General features: G+C 31.3%; 1 protein-coding gene across 6 annotated transcripts in view; it reads right to left on the bottom strand.

Annotated features, from left to right (window-relative positions):
* LOC135127122 (uncharacterized protein) overlaps window positions 1-24,680 on the bottom strand; it is a 134,506-nt gene that overhangs the window by 73,396 nt on the left and 36,430 nt on the right. For 3 of the 6 annotated variants that reach the window (XM_064053461.1, XM_064053458.1, XM_064053459.1), the window contains exons 2-3: window positions 5,834-6,234; window positions 567-842 (exon numbers count right to left, since the gene is read on the bottom strand). The exons of the other annotated variants lie outside the window; for them this stretch is intronic. In XM_064053461.1, the coding sequence (XP_063909531.1) occupies window positions 567-842; window positions 5,834-5,929 (372 nt within the window). In that variant the 5' untranslated portion in view covers window positions 5,930-6,234. The remainder of the gene's footprint in view (window positions 1-566; window positions 843-5,833; window positions 6,235-24,680) is intronic. 6 annotated transcript variants of the gene reach the window in all.

Below are 24,680 nucleotides of genomic sequence, written 5' to 3' on the forward strand. Positions count from 1 at the left end.
CAGACAGAAATATTAATTTTTAGTGCGAAAATAGTCATAAGAGGAAGAATTATGAGGTTGGAAGTTTTAGGAAGACCATACATAATTTCATTTGAAAGAATTAGAAATATACATTAGAATTATAGATTTTTTTAGGGAAATATTGTCCAATTACAACAATTATTTATTTAATCAGAATCACCAATATCTTGTGTTGTTTTACATATTTTTATCGACGTAATTGCAATTAAAAGTTTTCTGAATCGTTCTAAAATTAAACATTCAACAACTTCGTTGTAACAACCACTTTCCTCACGTTCATTTTAAAAACTACCATATCATATTTTTCTACGCCCCAATATCTTCAAATCCTAGAAAATAAAAACCAAATTCCCTACCGTAATTCCAGACGCGAACAACACTCCCCTACGACAATTTAATCGTTAATCCCCGTTTCATACCAACCCGTACACTTCCCCAGCAAATGGCCCATAACAAACACCGTTCCGGTGTAGCAATATGCAAAATCTCGCCCAAACTCCGCAAAAAAAAACTTAGAGCGTAACAAGCAAGGTAATGATACATACACAATTTCCCGAGCAGAGGCTATGACTCGGCGCTTTCGTAATGGCTTCGGAAGGGGTGGACGGCGACTTGCTGTTATCCAAAGGGGGCGGCTGTTCGCACTCCACGTGATGTTGCGAGCCCGGACAGCACAGCCACGACCTCCTCGGCAAATCGCCCGTGTACGGCTCATCGTAGGTCCTCTCTTCCTTGTCACTCTTGCTGATTGTGTACAAATGTCCGAAGCTCAAATCCCCCCCGAAATGACCCCCTACACAGCACTTTCCGTGGTCGGCGACCTGGTCCGCGAAAATTAGGTGTAAATTTGCACGGGGGCGGACAAAACTCGAAAGCGGACCTTTTGCACATGGGAAAAAGTTGGTCGAAAGCCCAATAAATCTTGCTTCTTTGAAAAGTTTTTTTTTTGAGATTTTTGCTTTCTGATAACCTCTATAAAGTAAAAACTAGTCGTGTAATAACACTCCCGTAGCTTTGACTTGAATGTCTCAATTCTTCAATGATTTCATATTTTTGTTTCTTTAGTTTTTCGATTTGCAATTTTTTGGGTTGGCAAGTGGTAAATTTTTCAGTTCTCCAACTGTCAAATTCTCGAATTTTCCAATTTTTAGTTTTGCAATTTTTCGATACAAAATTTCTCGAGTTTCTAATTCTTTAATTTTTCATTTATAATTTTTTGTATATTAAAAAGAGAGTGGGAAATTGGACTTTAACAATAAAATTTTTACAATATTGACGTTTTAGACAACCAACTGTGTCCTTCATCAAGGCTACAAAATTTAGTGATTATTTGTCACAATGAAAGAAACTTATTTTCACAAATTTCTTACCCATTGTACAATTTAAATTTTGTCACTGTTAAAATGTTAAAATTAATAGTGACAAAATTTAAATTGTACAACAGGTAAGAAATTAGGCAAAATAAGTTTGATTCTGACACATGATCACTAAATTTTGTAACCGTGATAAAGGAGAAATCTCATTTGAATTTATGTACTTATATGGATGCGAACATCAATATAATATAATTTTTTGTTTTCTTAATTTCAATTTTCTCAATTTTTCGTTTTGTAATTCTTCAATTTTTCATTTTTTTGGTTCTTCAATTTTACGATATTTAATTTCGAGTTTTCATTATTTAATTTTTCAGTTTTTCGATTTATAAACTTTTGGATGTTACAATTTTTTTTTTTTTGATTTTTCAATTTTACAATTGCTTCTTAATTTTCTTAATTTTTTCAATTTCTTGCTTTTTCAATAATCTTATTTTGTCTATATTTTTAAATGTGTATTTTTTTAATTTTTTGATTTCTCAATGTTTCGATTTGCAATTTTTCGGTTTTCAATTTTTGTTTTTTCAGTTTTAGATTTTTCAATTTCTCGATCTTCGAGTTTTCGGTTCCTGAACTTTTGATTGCAATTTTTTAGTTTTCATTTTAAATACCTATGAAATAACAGTAATTTTAAAAGTGTTTTATTTTTTCATTTTTACTATTTTAGAATTTCTCCATTTTTCAGTTATTGGATTTAAACATTTTTCATTGATCCGATTTTTCAATTTTTCTATTATTAATTTTTGAATTTTTAGATTTTTCAATTTTTCGGTTTGCAATTTTTCATTTCCGTTTTTCATTTTTTCGATTTGTAATTTTTCGTTTCGCTTTTTTTATTTTCTTTATTTCTTAAATTTTTCGGTTTTTCAATGTTCTGATTTTTTAATTTTTCTTTTTCAATTTTAGGTTTACAGTTTCTCGATTTTTCAATTTTTCGTTTCTTAGAAGAAACGAAAAATTTTTTGCAAATCAAAAATTGATTTTTGATTTGCAAATTTTTTAGTTTTCACCTTAAATATGTAACATAATTTAAAAAAAAATCACTTTTTCGATTTTTATAAAATGTTTCCATTTTCAATTATTGGATTTTAAAACTTTTTCAATTATTCGATTTTTAATTATTCAATTTTTCGATACATCAATATATGTAACATAATTTTTTCTTTTCTCAATTTAATTTTTTTCCATTTTTCATTTTTTGTTTCTTCAATTTTACGATATGTCGATTTACGAACTCTTGGATGTTTCAGTTTTTGAATTTTTCGATTTTTTCAGTTTTTCATTTGGTTCTTTATTGTCTTTATTTTTTCAATTTTTTGCTTTTGCAATCTTCTTATTTTTTATATTTTTTTAAATGTAAAATTTTTCAATTTTTGGATTTTTGAATTTTTTGATTTGCAATTTTCCGTTATTTCAGTTTAAAATTTTTCAGTTTTCTGATTTTCGGGTTTTCGTTTCTTTTGATTGCAATTTTTAGTTTTCATTTTAAATAAGTAGTAACAGTAATTTTAAAAATGTTACATTTTTTAATTTTACGACTTCAGAGTTTTTCCATTTTTCGATTATTGGATTTAAAAATTTTTCATTCATGCGATTTTTCAATTCTTCAATTTTTAATTTTTCAGTTTTTCGATTCTTCAATTTTTCGTTTCTTCAAATTTTCAATTTGCAATTTTTAAATTTTTCAATTTTTCGATGTTCCAACTTTTGGATGTTCCAGTTTTCTTTTGGATGTTTCAATTTTAAGATTTTGCACTTTTTTAAACTGCAATTTCACGAGTTTTCAATTTTTGTATTTTTCAGTTTTTCGATTTGCAAATTTTCGTTTCGGTTTTTATACATTTTTTTCAATTTTTCGGTTTCTAAATGTTCTGTTTTTGTAATTTTCTTTTTTCAATGTAAGATTTTGATGATAAATTTTTCGTTTTTTATATTTTAGGTTTTTAATTTTTGGATTTTTCAATTTTTCATTTCTTCGATTTTTGATTCGCAAATTTTTTAGTTTTTCAAATTTAAGCTTTTAGAATTTTTCCATTTTTCGATTATTGGATTTAATTTTTTTTTTTTTATTCAATTTTTAATGTTTCAGTTTGCCGATATTTTATGTGTATATATATGTATGTGAACATCAATATAATATAATTTTTTATTTTCTCAATTTCAGTTTTTTCAGTTTTTCGTTTTTTAATTTTTCAGTTTTTCATAGTTTTGTTTCTTCAATTTTACGATGTGTAACTTCGAATATTTGATTATTAAATTTTTCGATTTACGAACTTCTGGATGTTTCAGTTTTTAATTTTTCAATTGGTTCTTTTTTTCTTGATTTTTTAAAATTATTGGTTTTTCGATATTATTTTATATTTTTTATCAATGTGAAATTATTCAATTTTTTGATTTTTCAAATTTTTGGGTTTTCAATTTTTCGTTTTTTCAATTTTAGATTTTTCAGTTTCTCGATTTTCGAGTTTTCATTTTAAATATGCAATAACAGTAATTTTTAAAATGCTTAATTTTTTTCAGTTTTACGATTTCAGAATTTTTCCATTTTTCAATGGATTTAAAAATCTTTCCCTGATGCAATTTTTCAATTTTTCTATTTTTTATTTTTCTGTACTTCGATTATTCAATTTTTTGATTTTTTAATTTTTCGATTTGTATTTTTTCATTTTTTCACTTTATTTTTTCAATGTTCCATTTTTTAAATGCTACAGTTTTATTTAATTTTCGCACTTTTTCGATTTGCGACGAGTTTTCAATTTAACTTTTCGTTCTTATTTTTCCAATTTTTCGGTTTATCAATGTTTTGATTTTATATATATATTTTTTATACAATGTGACATTTCAAAATTTTTGAATTTTTCAGTTTTTCGATTTTTCAACCCGTAGATTTTTCAATTTTTCGTTTTTTCAATTTTAGGTTTTCAGTTTCTCGATTCGCTTCTTCTTTTTTCGTTTCATCAATTTTTGATTCGCAAATTTTTTGGTTTTGATTTTAAATTTGTAATATTATAAATTTTAAAATTTTTCACTTTTTCAATTTTAAGCTTTCAGAATTTTTTCATTTTCAATTATTGGATTTTAAAACGTTTTCATTTATGAATTCGATTTTTAATTTTTCAATTTCTGGATATTTACTTTTCCAATTTTTCGATGTTTTAATGTTATAGTTTTTCGACTTTACAATGTCGACGATTTTATAACAAACTTTTCGATTTTATAATTTTTGAGTTTTCTAATTTTTCGATACGATTGGTTTTTCCTTGGTCCCAGTTTTTCGATACATTAATTTTTTTCGATGTTAAAGGTTATCAATTTTTAGTTTTTCAATGTTTTAATTTTTCGTTTCTTCAGTTCTTCGCTTTTGCAATTTTTCGATTTTTTAGTTCTCCGTTTTTAATTTTTGGATTTTTCAATTTTTTGATTTTCGAATAAAAAAAATGGAAACAATGAAAAATTGAAGAATCAAAAAATTGAAAAATCGAAAAATTAAAAAACTGGACAATTAAAAAATCCAAAAAGTGCAAAACTGAAAAAACGGAATACTGAAAATTAAAGAAATTGGACAATCAGAAAGTTGAAAAATCCTAAAATTGCAAAATTAAAAAATTTAAAAATCCGAAAATCGAAGATAAACTAAATAAACGAAAAATTATAATAATTACAATGAAAATGAAAAAAAACGGGAAAATTAAAAATGAAAATGAGAAACTGAAAAACCGAAATATTGCAAATCGAAAAAATGAAGAACCGAAAAATTTGGAAAATTTGGTAATCCAGAAATTGAAAAATTAAAAAAATTAAAGTTAAAAAAACGAAAAATTATAAAACAGAAACATTGAAAAATGGAAAAATTGCAAAAATTAAAGAAAATGGAAAAACGCAAAATTGTGATGTCAAAAAATTGGTCGAAGGTAACTAAACCAGATTTTTCGAAATATTGTATTACTTGGTTTAGTGATTTTTATTTTTTTATGTTAACCCCTCAGTCATAATACTTTGCATATTTCAGAGAAGATCTAATCGGAAAAATTTTGAGATGACGACATCCTATTGTTGGTGGGGGTGACTATTCAAATTTTGGTTACCTTTTTTTCTATTTACACGATATTTCTAATATACATCAAATTTTAGAAATTTTACAACAATCAGTCCAGTGATTATATGTCTAATAAAAATTAGAACAGACGGCAGACAAACAGACGTATAGATAGACGGAAACGGGAGATTTAATTTTTTTAATACTCTAGAGATCATGGAACGTCACGAAAACATAAAACTAGCCAGTTGTTCAATGGACCCGATTACAATAGTTCCTTGGCTTACGTTCAGGAAATAAAAATTCTTTTACTGAACAGGACCGGCCATGAAACCATATATAGTGCAAAAGGTCCAAGCTTTCCGAATTTTGTCCCTTATTTTGCTAGTTCTCCTTGACTAACCCCAAAGTTGCAATTTTTGTAGCTCAGCTCATACTCGGTCAGAAAATTCGGTCTCCCGTCGTGGAGTATCTTCCCGTAGAGAAAATTCGGGTGCATGTGAGTCTCGGTGTTGATGACGTCATCGCGCTGTATTTTCGACTCAATGTCTGGCGTCTTCAGCGGGAACTTTTCCGGGCTCGGGCTGCCGGTGCACGTATCCACGGGGTTGAAGATGTAAGTGGTGAGGCAGCTTCTGTCGCCTCCACTTTCGACGGAGAGTTCTGTGCCCGCCAGCCTGATTTCTTTTCCCTTTGATGCTTTTATGGAAACATGTCAGCCGGCGGCGATGGATTTTGCATCTGGCATTTCGATATGTGACGCGTTTGGCTTCGCTTAGGAGCGAGAGGAGGACTCCTTTAGTTCTTTGAAATGGATTGCGTTATTTATTGTGACGGTGATGCAATTTGTAGGTTAGCGCTGGCGTTTTAGGAAAAAAATGACTCAAGTCCTGGGAGAAATTAAGGCAGCTGAAGCTTTATAAGCGAGTGGACGTTGCAGATGCGACATTCTTCGCATCTAATAAAGTTTTACGCCTAAATCAGTCTCGGGCTTATGAAACATTCATTTTGATTGTCGCGGTTGCTGAACGTCAATGTAGTCCTATTTAGGAGCTTGATTTACCAAATTCGATTCACCATTGTGTACATTGCGGCAATTATTATTTTATACGTAAACAGACCATACAAGTGAAAACGAACGTTAAAGTTTCTTCACCTAGTGAGCAGCGGTCTGAATAAGAAGCAGGATCGTACTATTTAGCACCTTTTTTGAATAAGAGAGCGTTAGGTCATACAGGATGTCCATGAAGTCTCGTATAAACTCAATAAAAAGAAATTAAGTTATGCCTGATTTCATCGCAAGTTTAATCGACTATAGAAATGAAACAATACTTCTTTGTTATGACAATTTCGACCAAACAACCGTATCCTTAGCAAACACACTTACATAAAATTGAAATAGCCATAACTCTTGCAAGTCTTATTTTATTCTAATTGTTTCACCACAGCAATAAAAAAATATTAAAATGGTCACATAAGTTCAACGATCAAAACGCTTGGTTTCGGAGGAATAACGTCAAATTAGAAAAACGAAACCTACTTGTAAGTAAGCGAAGTTGGAAACGTGACCCTTGTGCAGGGAGAAAGCAATGTGCCAAATTAGCGTGATGACGACAGTGTGAAACAATGTACGTTCAATGATGCAGAGACAACTCCGAACGTGAAACTAAATGAACACCTGTTACTCTTTCCAACAGATTATAAAGCCATTGGGGAAAGAAGTTAAAGCTGCGCTGAATGAAAGTACGACGAATTGACCTCAAACAGAAATCTTTAACTCTTCTGGGTTTTCAACTACTTGTGGCTGTAAAACCGACTACTAAAATTATTATTTGCTTTTCGATTGTAAGTTAAGAAAACTATTGTAGTAGGTGGTCTTTATTAATTGTTAATTTGAAAAACTTGTCTGCCAATCTCTTTCAAAAAATTGATGACGTCATTTTAAAACTTTGCGAAGTAATCAATAGCCCTGTGAAATTTACTGTATAACGTGCTCTTTCAATTGTAATTTGATAATATATCTTAGAACTTATAAACCGGAGGTTTTACATTTTTGAAAACACTGGTTTAATGATCACTGAACATCGATTCAAAGCCACTCCCATAATTTTTTTGGAAACTTTCTGACAACTTTTCCAAAAAGCTCAAATTTTCAATATTCGTCCCTCTTGCGAAATTTTGTGTTTTCTGTTACTTTTTAGTAACTCAGCTTCATTTCTTAACCACTTTCGAAAATTACTTAAAGAGAATTTTGTAGATTTTGACTCTAAGAAATTATTTTCTGCTTCATTCCTTAGACAATTTTCATAATTTAACCAGAATCGCCAATATGATATATCGCAATGTTTCGGATTTCTAAAAACTGACTCTCAAACCGAACATTTTGAAAATCTTGGTCTATGATCATCAACACGCTATGGTTTTAGATTGAGTTCATCGAGATCTAAATCCCAGATTTTTTTGCGATGTTTTAGACTTCTTTTCTAAAAAGCTCAATTTTTCAATACTCGCTCCACTTGCAAAATGTTGTACTTTTTTTCGACCACTTTTGAAAAAAAGCTAAAGAGATTGTTTTATAGATTTAGACCTTCAGAAGTTCTTTTGGTTTAATTTTTTAGAAAACTAAAACCGTTTTTCCAGAATCGCCAATATAAAATAGGCAATTTTCAGGATTAAAAAAAAATGGGCTTCAATTCGGATATTTCGAAAATCTTGCCCCGGGACGATAAACACGCTATATTTTTCGAACATAATCTTTATGTCTAAATCCCAAAATTTTCTGTTAATTTTTTGGAAACGTTTCCAAAAGATCAATTTTTCAATAGGTACTGATATCATTTTTTTTACGTTTTTTCGACCACTTTTGAAAATGACTTAACAGATTTTTGTAATTCTAGCTTCCAGAAATTATTTTCTGTTTCATTTCTTAGTCAATTTTCATAATTTAACCAGAATCGTCAATAAGAAATATGGCAACGTATCGAATCTCTAAAAAATTGACTTCCAAACCGAATATTTGGAAAATCTTAGTCCGTGATCATCAACACGCTAGGTTTTTAGATTCAGTTTATCGAGATCTAACTCCCAGATTTTTTTTGCGATTTTTTAGACTTCTTTTCTAAAAAGTTCAATTTTTCAATACTCGTTCTTCTTGAAAAATTTTGTCCTTTTTTTCGACCACTTTTGAATAAAGCTACAGAAATTGTTTTATAGATTTAGACCTTCAGAAGTTCTTTTGGTTTAATTTCTTAGAAAACTAAAACCGTTTTTCCAGAATCTCCCATATGAAATATGGCAATTTTCATGATTAAAAAAAAATGGGTTTCAATCCGGATATTTCGAAAATCTTGCTCCCGGACGATAAACACGCTGTTTTTTTCGAATTATAATGTTGATGTCTATATTTCAGAATTTTCTGTTAATTTTGAGGTAATTTTTCGAAAAGCTCAATTTTTCAATACTGACATAAAATTTTGGACGTTTTTTCGACCACTTTTGAAAACTATTTAAACAGATTTTCGTGGATTTTGGCTTCCAGAAATTATTTTCTGCTTTATTTCTTAGACAATTTTCATAATTTAACCAGAATCGTTAATATGAAATATGGCAACGTTTCGGATTTCTAAGAAATTGACTTTCAAATAGAATATTTTGAAAATCTTAGACCGTGATCATTAACATACTATTTTTTTAGACTCAGTTCATCGAGATCTAAATCCCAGTTTTTATTTGCGATTTTTTAGACTTCTTTCCTAAAAAGCTCAATTTTTCAATGCTCGATCCTCTTGCAAAATTTTGTCTATTTTCGACCACTTTTAAAACAAAGCTAAAAAGAGTGTTTTATAGATTTAGACTTTCAGAAGTTCTTTTGGTTCAATTTCTTAGAAAACTAAAACCGTTTTTCCAGAATCGCCAACATAAAATATGGCAATTTTCATGATAAAAAAAAATGGGTGTTTCAATCCGAATATTTCGAAAATCTTTCTCCGAGACGATAAACACGCTATATTTTTCGAATTATAATGTTGATGTCTATATTCCATAATTTTCTGTTAATTTTTAGGCAACTTTTCCAAAAGCTCAATTTTTCAATACTGATATGAAATTTTTGACGTTTTTTCGACCACTTTTGAAAACTATTTAAACAGATTTTTGTGGATTTTGGCTTCTAGAAATTATTTTCTGCTTTATTTTTTAGACAATTTTCATAATTTAACCAGAATCGTTAATATGAAATATAGCAACGTTTCGAATTTCTAAGAAACTTACTTTCAAATAGAATATTTTGAAAATCTTAGACCGTGATCATCGACATACTATTTTTTTAGATTCAGTTCATCGAGATCTAAATCCCAGTTTTTGTTTGCGATTTTTTAGACTTCTTTTTTAAAAAGCTCAATTTTTCAATATTCGCTCCTCTTGCAAAATTTTGTCTTTTATCGACCACTTTTGAAACAAAGCTAAAAATATTGTTTTATAGATTTAGACCTTCAGAAGTTCCTTTGGTTTAATTTCTTAGAAAGCTAAAACCTTTTTTTCCCAGAATCACCCATATGAAATATGGTAATTTTCAGGATTAAAAAAAAATTAGTTTCAATCCGGATATTTCGAAAATCTTGCTCCGAGACGATAAACACACTATATTTTTCGAATTATAATGTTGATGCCTATATCCCAGAATTTTCTGTTAATTTTTAGGCAACTTTTTCAAAAGCTCAATTTTTCAGTACTGATATGAAATTTTGACGTTTTTTCGACCACTTTTGAAAATCACTTAAACAGATTTTTGTAGATTATGACTTCCAGAAATTATTTTCTGCTTCTCTTCTTAGTCAATTTTCATAACTTAACCAGAATCGCCAATAAAAAATATGGTAATGTTTCGGATTTCTAAGAAATTGATTCTCAAACTGAACATTTTAAAAATCAACCCGCTAAGATTTTAGATTCAGCTCATCGAGATCTAAATCCCAGATTTTTTTCCAATTTTTTAGATTTCTTTTCTAAAAAGCTCAATTTTTCAATACTCGCACCTCTAGAAAAATGTTGTTCTTTTTTTCGACCACTTTTGAAAAAAAAAAATTTATAAATTCAGACTTTCAGAAGTTCTATTGCCCCTATATGAAATATGGCAATTTTCAGGATTTAAAAAAAAATGGGTTTCAATCTGGATATTTCGAAAATCTTGTTCTGGAACGATAAACAAGTTAAATTTTCCAAATCATCATTTTGATGTCTATATACTAGAATTTTCTTTTAATTTTTAGCCGATTTTCCCAAAAGCTCAATTTTTCCATACGTTATAAAATTTTTGACGTTTTTTGACAAATTTTGAAAATTACTTAAACAGAGTTTAGTGGATTTTGACTACCAGAAGTTATTTTCGGCTTCATTTCTTACACAACTTTCACAATTTTTCCAGAATCGTCAATTTGAAATATGGCAGTGTTTCGGATTTCTAAAAAATTGACTTCCAAACCGAATATTTGGAAGCACCACCACCCTATATTTTTTGCTTCATTTCGTCGAGATTTAAATCCAAAAATTTTTCCTGAATTTTTGGGCATCAACTCCGAAAATTTTGTAAAGAGATTTTTTTTCTGTAAATTTTGACGTCTCTTTTTGGAAACATTTCTTCGAAAATGCGTACCGTTTTTCCAGATTCACCTATCTGAAATATGGCAACTTTCAAGATTTTTAAAAAATTTTTATTTGAATCCGTATATTGCGAAAATCTCAGTCTGGAACGATAAACATGCTATCTTAATTTTTTAATTCTGTTACGAAATTTTTGACATTTTTTTCAACCACTTTCGAAACTTACTTAAACAGATTTTTGTAGGCTTTGGCTTCGAGAAATTATTTTCGGTTTTATTTTTAAGACGATTTCCATAATTTTTCCAGAATCGTCAATATGAAATATGGCAACGTTTCGGTTTTCTAAAAAATTTTTGGAAAATGTTGGTCCATGACCATCACCCATCATATTTTTTACTTCATTTCGTCGAGATCTATTTCCAAAATTTTTCGTGGATTTTTAGGTATCTTTTCCAAAAAGCTCAATTTTTCAATGCTTGGCTCTCCTTACGAAATTTTGTGTCTTTTTGCGACCAACTTCGAAAATTTATCTAAAGAGATTTTTTCTATAAATTTCGACGTCTTGAAGTTCTTTTGGGATATATTTCTTCGAAAATGCGTACCGTTTTTCCAAATTCACCCATATAAAATATGGCAACTTTCAAGATTTAAAAAAAAAGTAACTTCAATCAGAATATTTCGAAAATCTTAGTCCGGAGCTATAAAAACGCTATATTTTTGGATTCAGCACGTTGATATCTACTTATATCCCAAAATTTGCTGCTGAATTTTAGGCAAGTTTTCCAAAATCTTAAATTTTTAATATCGTTATGAAGTTATTGACATTTTTTCGACCACCTTCGAAAATTACTTGAAGAGATTTTTGTATATTTTGGCTTTCAGATGTTATTTTCGACAATTTTCACAATTTTTCCAGAATCATTACTACGAAATATGGTAGTTTCGAATTTCCAAGTTATTGACTTTTATACCGAATATTTGGAAAAACTTAGTCATGGATGATCAACACGCTACCTTTTCGATTCAATTCGTCGAGATCTAAATCCCAGATTTTTTGTGAATTCTTTACGCCTTTTCCAAAAACTTCAATTTTTCCTCTTACAAAATTTTGTGCCTTTTTTTCAACAACCTTCTAAAATAAGCTAAAGTGATCGTTTTATAGATTTCGACCCCCAGAAGTTCTTTTTCTTCTTTTTCCAATTTCTTAGAATTTCTTAGAATGAAAAAAAAAATGGATTTACATCCGGATATTTCGAAAATCTTGCTTCGGAACGATAAACACGCAAGATTTTTCAAATCAGCACGTTGCTTCCTAAATCCTAGTATTTTCTGTCAATTTTTAGGGACTTTTCCAAAAAATTAATTTTCCAATACCGTTATGAAATTTTTGACATATTATCGACAACTTACGAAAATTACCTAAAGAAAATCTTGTAGATTTTGGCTTGCAGAAGTTATTTTCGGCTGAATTTCTTAGACAATTTCCATATTTTTTTCAGAATCATCACTACAAAAATGACAACGTTCCGGATTTCTAAAAAATTGACTTTAAAACCTAATATTTACAAAATCTTGGTCAGTGATCACGACACGGCAGTGCCTTTCGATTCATTTCGTCGAGATCTATATCCCAGATTTTTTAAATTAAATTTTTGGCATCTTTTCCAATTTTTCCGCCTACTTTCGAAAATTACCTAAAGAAATTTTTTTCTAGGTTTCGACTCCAGAAGTTCTTTCTGGCTTCATTTCTTGAAAAATTCTTAATTACCAAAAAAATTTTTGTAGAATAATCCATACGAAATATGACAATTTTCAGGATTTCTTTTTAAATTTGGACTTCAATTTAAATAGTATTTTGAAAATTTTACTCTGGGACGTTAAATACACTATATGTTTCTAATCAGCATGCTGATATATATATCCCTCAATTTTCTGCTGATTTTTAAGCGAGTTTTCCAAAAAGCTCAATTTTTAAATCTTCGTCCCTCTTGCGAAATTGTGTACCTTTTTTCAATCATATTTGAAAATTCCAGAAACAGTTTTTTTCGACATGCAGAAGTTCTTTTTAGCTTCATTTCTTCGAATCCATTTTTTCCAGAATCACCCACAAAAAAAAAAATGGATTTCAATTCGGATATTTCGAAAATCTTATTCCGGGACGATAAATACGCTATATTTTTAGATTCAACACGTTCATTTCTGTATTCCAGAATTTTCTTTTGATTTTTTACTGACTTTTCCAACACTGTTATGAAATTTTTGACACTTTTTCGACTACTTTTGAAAATTACCCAAACATTTTTTATAGGATTTAAAGAAATTGGGATTTCAATTCAGATACGTCGAAAATCTTATACCGGGACGATAAATAGGCTATATCTTTTGAATCAGCACGTTAAGATCTATACCTAGCATTTTTTGCTGATTTTTAAGCCACTTTTCCAAAAACTTAATTTCTCAATAAGTATAGTTATAAAATTTTCTTTTTTTCGACCAGTTTCGAAAATTACTTGTTGATTTTGGCTTCCAGAAGTTATTTTCGGCTTCATTTCTTAGACAATGTCAATAATTTTTCCAGAATCGTCAATATGAAATATGACGACTTTTCTGATTTCTAAGAAATTGACTTCCGAACCGACTATTCGGAAAATCTTGATCCGTGATCATCAACACGTATGTTTTTCGATTCAGTTCGTCGAGATTTATATCTCAGAATTTTTGTGAACTTTTAGACATTTTTTCCAAAAAGCTTAATTTTTCGCTCTTCTTGCGAAATTTTTTGTACCACCCTCGAAAATTACCTAAAGAAATTTCATTATAGATTTCGAACTCCAGAAGTTCTTTTTCGCTTCATACGGCAACTTTTGCAATTATTAACAATTGAATTTCAAAGCTAATATTTTGAAAATCGTGCTCCCAGATCTTTCAAGCACGATTTATTTAACAAAATTATGATATGACGTCAACAAATTTTTTGAGGAGACGAGCAAATAAATTCTGAACAACATTTTACCATCTCCAGGATGACCTCAGCGAGAGTGCCAAAGTTCACAGAAAACAGTTTTCCTGTTGATGGTGGGTTAAATGTGAAATTTTGTTGCAATTTTTCTCCTAAAAACCTACATTCATAAGGTTAAAAACAGGCGGGAGATGAATATATCACGGGTAAAGGAGTATTCTGCTCTTTGAAAAGTCATTTATTTTTTTCGACGGGATCAACCAGATCAATTTATCGGCTGTACACTATTTTTCTACAGCATACATCGTTAGATAACCCGTTTTAACATAATATGGATAAATATTAAAAAACGTGAAATTTCCCTTTAACGCCTCCTTAAAAGCTCCTTGAAAATATGTGCCACTAAATTTTTTTTAACCAGCGAGTTATTTCGTCTTTCGGGCGCTTTCTACATTATCTTAAAACTCTCCCAAACACGTCCCGCGTACATGTTGCCATCCCAGGAATGTCTAAAGCACCGTTCTCACTGCACGATAAACACGACCACCGATTTTTTAGTACTGTCCCATTTAACGTGCAATTTATTGTAACATAATGAATTCATTAATTACCTCTTACAAACGAAATTAGATACCAGTACGATAATTACCTGCATACCTAACGGTTAATTATTGTAATTTTAATAATGCGCGACCACAATGAGCACTCCGCTTCATATGCAGTTGGCGTAATATAAAACAAAGAGTTTATCAGAATTTAATAATCGCATACCGGAACTCTGTGGCTTATCGCCGCCTTTCATCAATGAGGCGGCGTAGAGGTTCAGTGATTAGACACTTCCATATCGAGCTTTATTTTTGCAGGGTCTTCGTAAAAATGTACAATTCAATACACTTAAGGTCCTTCGGATAAATTCTTTAATGAGGAGAATAGAGGCAGAGTTCGAACGAAGCTCTTCCACGCACAATCCAATTAGGGCAGAGGTTGCGGTATCAGTAACATCGAGTACTACAATAAAGAGCAAAAACTGTGCGACCCTTTTCGACGTAATTACACTAGTAACAGTATAAATACATTCAACACGGGTGAGTTTTTTCTACCGATTGCGACAAACCACACACACCTCGTGTGTCATATGTGTATTGTCGCTCGGTAAAATATGAGGCTATACAGGAGACAGCGCAGTATATTTCAAGAGCTAGAAGGGCGTTTCGAGTGCTTTACGACGTCCACCTAAACTCACCTATTGGTGGCAAAACTTTTGTCATAAAGCCGGAACAGACTCTTAGTGAAGGACTCATTTCTTGTCGAGATCTTTTATAATAACTTCGCATTACCACTTGGCGAAAAAGTACGCATCAAAAATCATTTAAGGGTGTGATTTGTTACGCAGGCCTGATGCGTCTTACCGGTGGCTAATTGGGTTCCAAAGTAATTTCGCCTGTGTTAATTTATAGGCAATTCCGCTAATAATGTTTTAGAAGTCCCGTGAGTGTTTGCTTATCTCCTTATTTGTTCTCCTTAATATAATGGTGGACAATTGTTGATACGAAACATCAGCAGTGAACTACGTTTGTTAATGTACGTTAGTGTCTCGCAGTAAATAAATAGAGAAAACAGATAGGTAGGAATTATTACGGAGAACGCAGCCTTTTGATTTCACAAAGTGCGTCTATTCTTAGACAGTGAAAATATTTTCTTAGCAATTTAACGCCAAGATGAATATTCCCACTGTATTCTATTTTAAAATTAATCATGCGTACTTCAAACAAGAGTATTTTGTTTTCATGAATTAATTTAAAAGTGTTGAAATTAACTGTGGCGATTTATTTCTAGGCGAAAGCAGGTTTTTAATTAATCAGCCAAGAAAAATATGGTTCTTAATTTTGTGCGGAAAATAATGGTTTTGTTAAAATTTTAACAATGCCTCATTTACATTTTGCCCTCCATCTTACTTTAAATTATTCTTATTATTATTGCTAGTACCTACATATTATTATTACAAATAATTAGGCTCCGATTGTATGCAAAATGCATATTCTTTAAAATGCGGCGCATTCGGAAAAAAATATGTTTTCTGGCCATATACCTTTTTTTTTATGCATATTTTTGTAAAATTTTCAAATTGTACCTTTATTCACCAAATACCAAGACATTGAAGTGAACTTCGACAGAACTTCCCTAGCCCATGAAGTACAGCTTGTCAAATCCAGCTCTTTCAAAAAAATATGTATCTAATGTTTGAGTAAAGATAAAGAAACGTTTCGTTACAGGTGAGTTTTTCTTTTACAAAATTTTGTGTTGATGTCATCCACATTATTGCAAGGACGCATAGATCAGTTTTGACAGATCCATTGTAATACTTATAATAAAACAATTGTATTATTGTTATTCTTGAATCGTGATTTATAATCAATAAAATAACGAAACAATTTAATCACGTCTGCCGTATGTAATACTTAATAGAGGTGGGACTGAAGATTGAACTGAAAATCATTTATGGTACTCGTAATTTAAGACAAATAGCGATAACACTTATCAACTTGTAGATGTGAGAGTGAAACAGAAACTAAACTAAAAGATGTTTTCTACGAATTGCAATAACCGGATCACAATGCCGACGATCCAGACTTTTTTATTGCTCTGACGTCCGCTTATTGAATGAAACACTACATTTTATTTTTATCTTCGATGTTGTAATTCACATTTCGTTAATTATAACTTGTCTAAATCTAGGGGAGGCTCAGCATCCCCCTAGCCTCCCCCCATGAAGTATGAAGTATCGAGAAAATATGAAAGTACCAAATTGCCCGATGGATTCCATTGCTGTACGTCCTTTGGTTATTCTCGATAAGAAAAACAACTTGAAAAGTGTTTATGTTTATACATCGGAAGAATGTCACGTAGAAATTAGTTTGATTTAAATGAGTTCGTCCTCTGAAAACAGAGGATCAAAATATTAAGTAGTAAGCTATAATCGACAAAATGTTCTGAATATGATTATTATTAAATAAAGACGTTTGTATTTTCACATTTTTGAGAAAATGGGGTGATTCGTTCTTAATTTGATCAACAAAAAATATGACTGCAATGATGAATCACAAGTAAAAACTCATAAAATTTAGTCTGCAAAATTTTGAGATAACGTCATCACTTTTTTGGGGGGAATAAACAGATTTATTTTGATTAATAATTTACCACGCTTACAATAATGACTTCAAAACGTTTGCAAGATTTCAAAATATTCAGTTTTGCAATTCTTGATTTAAACAATAACGGTCATTAATTTTTTTAAGACACCTGTATAAGCCAATCTAAAAAAATATTAATGCAGTGATAAAACACAAGTATAGATGATACTTTGCACATTGATATTTTCATTTTTTTACAAAAATGATATCATCGAATGACCACTGTCAATACTTTTTCATAAACTTTTGGCACCTTTAGAAAAAACATCCTGCTGATAAAATTCTGGAAATAAAAAAATATATTGTGGACTTCTATTTTCAGTTTTCCAAAAACTTAAAAAGTGTCGACACTGTGCATATAGAAGTTATCCTAAGTAAATTAAATCTGGACCATGAAATTTTTCAGTATACATCATCAATATTTTGTTTCATCTATATACTTCTCTTCGAATAACTTGATGATGTCCTTTAAAAATCCTATATAATAGAATTTGCATACAAGACCACGCTTGAAATGGACCAAAAAATATATTTGAACATATATATTGTATCAACTATTCAGTTGTTTTCCCCGACGTTTTCAAAATGCAGTAATATCATGATCAGTAATACATAAATACCTGCGAAGAAAGAACGATTTTGGCAAATGAGATCCCTCTAAGAAAACAGAGGGTGGGTGGGCGGGCTTAGTATCTGCTGAGATAAAACTGATTTTCGCAAATGGCATACCCTCTAATAAAATGAAGGGCAGAGGATATATCATCTGCCAAAATCAATTTTATCTTGGCAAATATTGGCCCCGCCCGCCCACCCTTTATTTTTTTCGAAGGTATGTCATCTGCCAAAATCAGTCTTATCTTGGCAAGTACGAACCCCGCCCACCCGCCCTTGTTTTTTTCCAGGGTATGTCATCTACCAAAATCAGTCTTTTCTTGGCAAATACTATAGGATTTGTCCAGCAAAATTTTGAGGTGACGTCATAAATTTTTTAGGGAGAATGATCAAATAGATTTTGATCAAAAATTTACCATGCTTATGATAACTTTAAAACATTTCCAAAATATCAAACTATTCGATTTTGTAGTTCCTGATTAAATGAATAAAATATGATATTACACTGCGTATAGTTGAAATTAATTTGTTTGTACGCTATTTAAAAAAACACAATTCTGGTCATTTCAATTACTACTCTTAACATTGTTCGGTCTTACCTTAGTAAGTACTAGCCCCGCCCACCCACACTTTATTTTCTTAGAGGGTAAATCATTGATAAATTCAGTCTTATCTTAGCTAGTATTAGCCCCACCCACCCTCCCTTTATTTTCTTAGAGGGTATATCATCTGCCAAAATCAGTCTTATCTTAGCAAGTGCTAGCACCGTCCATTCGCCTTTTATTTTCTTAGAGGGTGTGCCATTTGGCAAAATCAATCTTATCTTGGCAAGTACTGGCCCGCCCACCTACCCTTTGTTTTCTTCGGGGGTTGGCCACTTGGCAAAATCAATCTTATCTTAGCAAATACTAGCCCCGCCCACCCACCCTTTATTTTCTTAGAAAGTAGGTCATTTGCCAAAATCAGTCCAAGTTTGGCAAGTACTAATTACCAAGTCACGCATTCATTAATTTATTTGAGTCACTTTGTATAAGCAAATTCAAAAAGTATGAATGGAATGATAAATCAGAAGTAGAGTCATCATATTTTCTACATTTTAGATTGGATTTATTCGGCAAAATTTTGAACTGACATCATCAATTTTTTGGAGGGGACAAGTAAACATATTTTGATTAAAAATTTATCATGACTATCATAACCTTGCAAGATATCAAAATATTCCGTTTAGCAGATTCAAAATTAAATTGCAAAATGTTTTTTTACAATTTTGATTTTTTACTACAGAGATTAGACAACACAATGGACATCTGTGGACTGCAGTTTCGACCTCCTTAGGTCTCGTCAGTACAGTATATTTCACTGGTCGTCTAATATTGAAAGTATTAAGCTTATAAGCTTAAGGCCAGCAACAAACGTTAGTGAGTTGTAGAAAGTAATTTTTTTTCTAGAAATCTGAACGTTTCGGGCAAAAACTCATTACGGAGTCATAAACTACATGTGTAGGACTATGTTATTTAATAAAATTTAAAACCCATTTACTATGTACAATTTTGAAGTGACGTCATCACAAGTGACGTGGGGATGATTAGACAAATTTTGGTTACCGTTTTCCCATCTACATGATATTCCTAATATAAATACAAAATTTGACAACAATCGGACCAGTACTTTCGCAGATTATCTGTCAAAATAAAAATACGTGACGGTAGACAGACGGACGGACGGACGGACGGACGGACGGACGGACGGACGGACAGCAGACAGACGGAAAAGGGAGACCTATTTCTTCGTACTCTAGGGGTCATAAAAGGTCGAGAAAACGTAAAAGTAAAGAGTCGCCCGACGGCCAATTTATCATTACCTCCATAACCTGTTGCAACCAGGGGGGGGGGACACACACGGTTAAATGCAGTTGTATTTTATACCAAAAACTACAATGCAATTAAGTACATATATTAAGTGTATAGTGAAAAATTATTTAATTAGATAATGGAATTGAAAAATAAAATGAAAATGTTTTTTTTTTATAAGATTTTTTTTAATGAGCTGAAATTTTAATGAATCTAAAATAATTTTTGCTAAAACAGAACTGCCATCTCAATTGGCATTTATTTCAGCTAATTTTTCCATAGTTGCTTATACCTACTATTGTTACGTTGGACGGGTATTACATGACTAATTACATGTACAAAATAATTTCGGCGCAACATTCACTGAGTTTTCTCGACACTCGTTGGACTCGACTTTTTAACTGAATTTAACTCTCGCGTCTACACTAACTGTTCCCGACGGTGGTTCCCATTTAAACAGCCGCGCGGTCCTTCTCGAAGGTCTACGTCACCGCTTCTAAGCTTACTCTGGAACACCTGTCGCGACATCCGCTTCCAGGCTCTTCTCCGGCCACCGTCACGGACAATGAGTCATCGTCGCCGTATATACCAGAACCTAACCTTATTTCCAAACACTATTTTAAAACTTGAATGTAATAATTTAACACTTGTTCAGTAGTAGAATTTAAAATTTGCTCCATTAACCTGTGTCAATGTTGAAAGATTGTTTTCAATGTTAAAATATGTGACGTGTGGCAACCGCGAATCATTTCTAATAAAAGATTTTGAAAAACATTTAATAATCAATTGGTTTAATAAAAATTATAGCTGAAATACAAATACTGTGTAAACAGCATTTTCTTACATACTTAATTTAGTTATAATTGGAATTGGAATTCTTATATTGCAATAAAACAATAAATCACTAAAAATGTCATTTTGTTTCATTTGACATATTGAAATTAAGTATTTGCATATGCGTGTTTTGCATATTTAGCTGCATATTTTTAATATAGTGGTGCATATTTTGACCAAAACCATGTGCACATTATACGCATATTTCTTCGATATTTTGATGCATACAACCCTAGCCTTACTAATAAGTTAATAACTGGCGATTTCTATCTAAACGAGAGAACGTTCTTATTAATCAGTTAAGAATGATATAGTTCTTAATTTTCCGCAGAAAAGAATGGTTTTCATGAAAATTTCCACAATGCCTCACACGAAAGCTTCATTTGCATCTTTGTACTCCATCTTACTTTAAATTAATAAACAATGGAGCTGCCTATTCACAAATTCGGGTAGGTCTCAACACAATTAATACCGAAAGCGTCTTGGTAACCAAAATAAAGCAAGCAACCACCCACACCTCGAGATTTAATTAAAATTTAATTATGACAGAAATTTAAATGCGAGTTTGCGAAAAATGACAATGTTAAGAACTGGATAATTAAATCATAATCCCATCACGTCAAATCCTTTCATTTGAATATCTAAAAGCTTATTAATGAAATTAGTGTGAGAGAGTATCGTTTACATAAACTTCCCTTTTAGTGAGCACTCGTGTAGTCCTAAAATAGTTTGATAGCTCTCGGGACATCGTAGAAACAATGTTTGTTGTTTCCGATATTGCCGGAAGTTTTATTTGCTTATGTGATGCTGTAGTATTTTCTTTCAATACAACTGGAAAATAAAAGGAATGGGTGGAAGCATAAAATTGTGAAATCTTAAAAGGGTTTCCATTTCTCAGCGAACACACGTTCATTGGGGAAAAGAACACCTTTCGATGACGCAGCCAAGTGAACCAACTTCGCACGAAACGGCTCTCATATATTAGGCTGCTTTAGTCACAAAGCTGACGTAGAAGGGCTGATTCAGATGTAGAACCCATCGTCACTCACTTTAAAAAGCACGTACTCACTTCAGGCAGGCACAAATCATATACTCTCCAAAAAACGGTTTTACAGAAACGGAAAATCGTTAAAATTCCTCCGCGGGAAAATTTATAACTGCTACAAAAAGTTCCAATTTCGAGCAACTCCTTTTACCTGCTTTTTCCAGCACACGTATCCTTGCCTGACAATAAAACAACAAAAAAAGACAACAAAGGACGCTTCGTCATGTTCGCGTTTTTCAGTGCGCTCGCTTATGTTATCCTGAGCCATATTCCTGCTGGCGTGACGCAGATCCGTAACACAATCCCAACGGGAAACCCCAAATTTGAATCCCACGTATGTGCTCAACAATATAACATAGTTAGAAACTAACGTCGAAATATATATACAGGATCGAGTAAATGCAGCTCTGAACTTCCAAACTTACTGAAAGCAGCCCGACCTTGTTTACACTTGCACTGATGTTCATTACCTGGTTGGTATTTCGTTGTTGATTTATGTTGTTACAGGAAGGATGGGTAGCTGCAGGAAAATTCTCTCTGTTGGATTATGTGTCGACATATAAATTAATAGCGTAAACGGAGCACAATAACGCCGACCCACACCACGCTACATAATTGTTATTGGAATTGTGAATTTGACACTTGATGAAAACGGAACGACGAAAAATTGCCACCTGACTTGTTGTAAAATTTCCGGATGAGATGTATATTGAAACGAAAAATATATGCTGCGAGAAAAGAAAAATCAGTCATTGTGTCAAGTGTGGGATAATTTGGAAAACCAATTCCAAGAAAACATCTCAATAGCACTTTTGTTATTGCGAAGTATGTAGGTGTAACTTGAAATATATCTTTCCGCTGCTCAAATTTTATGTTTTGAGAAGATTAATTAAATTGGAAAACAAACTGAGGTATTCGAGTACAGAAGGCATTTTTCACAAAATTCCACTTCATAACAGGAGACAGCTAAATGAGAACTGATGAAGAGACAAAATACCACCATTCAGATGTTTATATTTATAATATCTAAAGTAAATTCTTTCAAATTTCCAGGGTAATTAATTACAGCTTTATTAAAAATGAACTCAGTCACATAATCCGTTTAATTTTCTCGTACCGACTTTGACTTCTGGGAGGAGTTTCTTTTTCTATCGCAATTACTCAAACCGTGCTGCTGTCGGTGACTTACTTTACTTTTGCCTTTAATGCTGATAAATTTTATCCAAAGAACTGTTTCTTGCGACCGTTGAGAGAACATGAATTTATCGTTTTCACATGAGTCCGTTATCGGTTTTTATTTCAAAACACAAAGCAAAGCGCAATACGAACGATCTTTGCTAACTATCTAGCTTGTGTAAAAACGTCATCAAATTTTCGAAATCGAGACAACTTTTTTTTGATAAATTAGCGTAAAGCTAAATTTTCTTGGTTATTTTTTAAACGTCCGGAAACATTATTTTCTAATTTGGAAAACCTTTTAAAAACTTTTAAAGTACAAGAACTGGAAAAATCTGATTAATATTTTCCCGGCAAACACCGGGACGACCTTATCTTACCGATATTGATCTTCACCTTTCGTATTTCGTTTAAAATATGTGCAACTTTATTACAGGTTTTTAATATTTTTGGTTACTTCTCTTTTCGCTAGATGTCATGCAAATGTATTTTACACTCAACTGAAGCTGCAAATTAGTTAAATAAATAAAATTATCGTCAATGATGGACTTATTAGGATTACAGTGCTAAATCAAATATCTATAGTGCCGAAACTGATTCAATAGTAAATTAGCGAATATTCGCGAATTCAAAGCCAGAACTATACGTATCCGGGTAATGCAATATTGCTAAAAAGAAGGCAAACGTCTCAGTTTATCATGTTTGACATACAATAAAATGGATTTAAGTAGGTATAAACATGTGAGCTGACTTACGTATTTAAGATTTATGTAAAAAACACTGCTAAATTGGAAGTTTATTCTCAAAATTGAAATTACAAAACACCAAAGCAAATTAATTATAAATGGTGTCTATGCACATATCTAAATCAACTTTATGAGCTTGACCTAAGTCACTTATCGATAGGAAGATTAATTATGGAAATTTTTATAATTCTTTCACATTATCCATTGAACCCCAGACTTATCTAACCCTGCAGCAGCCAATCCAGTTGATAAGAGTTCTGGCGCAGCTTCCGACTGCCAGTCATAATCTGGTGGAGATTTATTATATCTATGTAAGTTCATAGTGTTTTTAGAACGGATTTTTTTTATATTAATTTTATTAATGGTTATCTACTATTAAGTATTCAGTTTAAAACATACAAAACTAAACGGTTATAAACATGCGTAGCAGGACTGGAAGTAAATCGAATTTAAAAAATCAAAAATCAATAATTTCTCAAAAAATCGCGATTCTTTTTTCTTAAAACAAAAAATTGAATTTAGTGCTTTCATGATAACCACTATAAGTTAAATAATTCTAGGTGGATTCATAAACACAACGTTATTTTATAAAATTTAAATAGTATTTACTATGCAACATTTTCAGGTGACGTCATTAAATTGTTAGTGGGGATAATCATACAAATTTTGATTATCAGTTCACCATCTGCACGATATTCCTAAAATATATATAAAGAAAATTTGATAACTATCAATTTAAAATTTCGGAAAGTATCTGTCTATTAAAATCTACGTAGGCGAAACACACGGAAACGGAAGATCTATTTTTTCATATTCTAAGAGCCATAAAACGTAAACAAAAGCTTATGTTCGGGAAGTAAAAAAATCAAAATGAAATCACAAAAAATTTTGTTGGAAATATTTTAATTCAGACTGTCTTCAAACTATTTTGATTAGAGCTGCATTTAAAAAGGCCGTATCTGCATTATATTCCGTAATTTCAAAACAAAATTTTAAAAACACAGTGGTTTAAATCTTTTTTTTTATTTTCACGAAGAAAAAATTCGAACAACTAACCCTTAAGTATTTAAGCTAAGTAACGGAGGAACTTAAACGAATGGCTGAGTTAAACCATAAAATTTTTTACTCCCCTATAAAAAATTGATGACGTCGCCTCCAAAAATTATTAAGGAAAACATAAGAAAATCACAGAGACTATCAATCATAAATTAAATTAAATTCGCAAAATCATTTTTCACT

Source organism: Zophobas morio, unplaced genomic scaffold (assembly GCF_036711695.1).
Source record: "Zophobas morio isolate AGI-343-1 ecotype UQ-CSIRO unplaced genomic scaffold, CSIRO_AGI_Zmor_V1 ptg000011l, whole genome shotgun sequence".
Lineage (NCBI taxonomy): Eukaryota > Metazoa > Arthropoda > Insecta > Coleoptera > Tenebrionidae > Zophobas > Zophobas morio.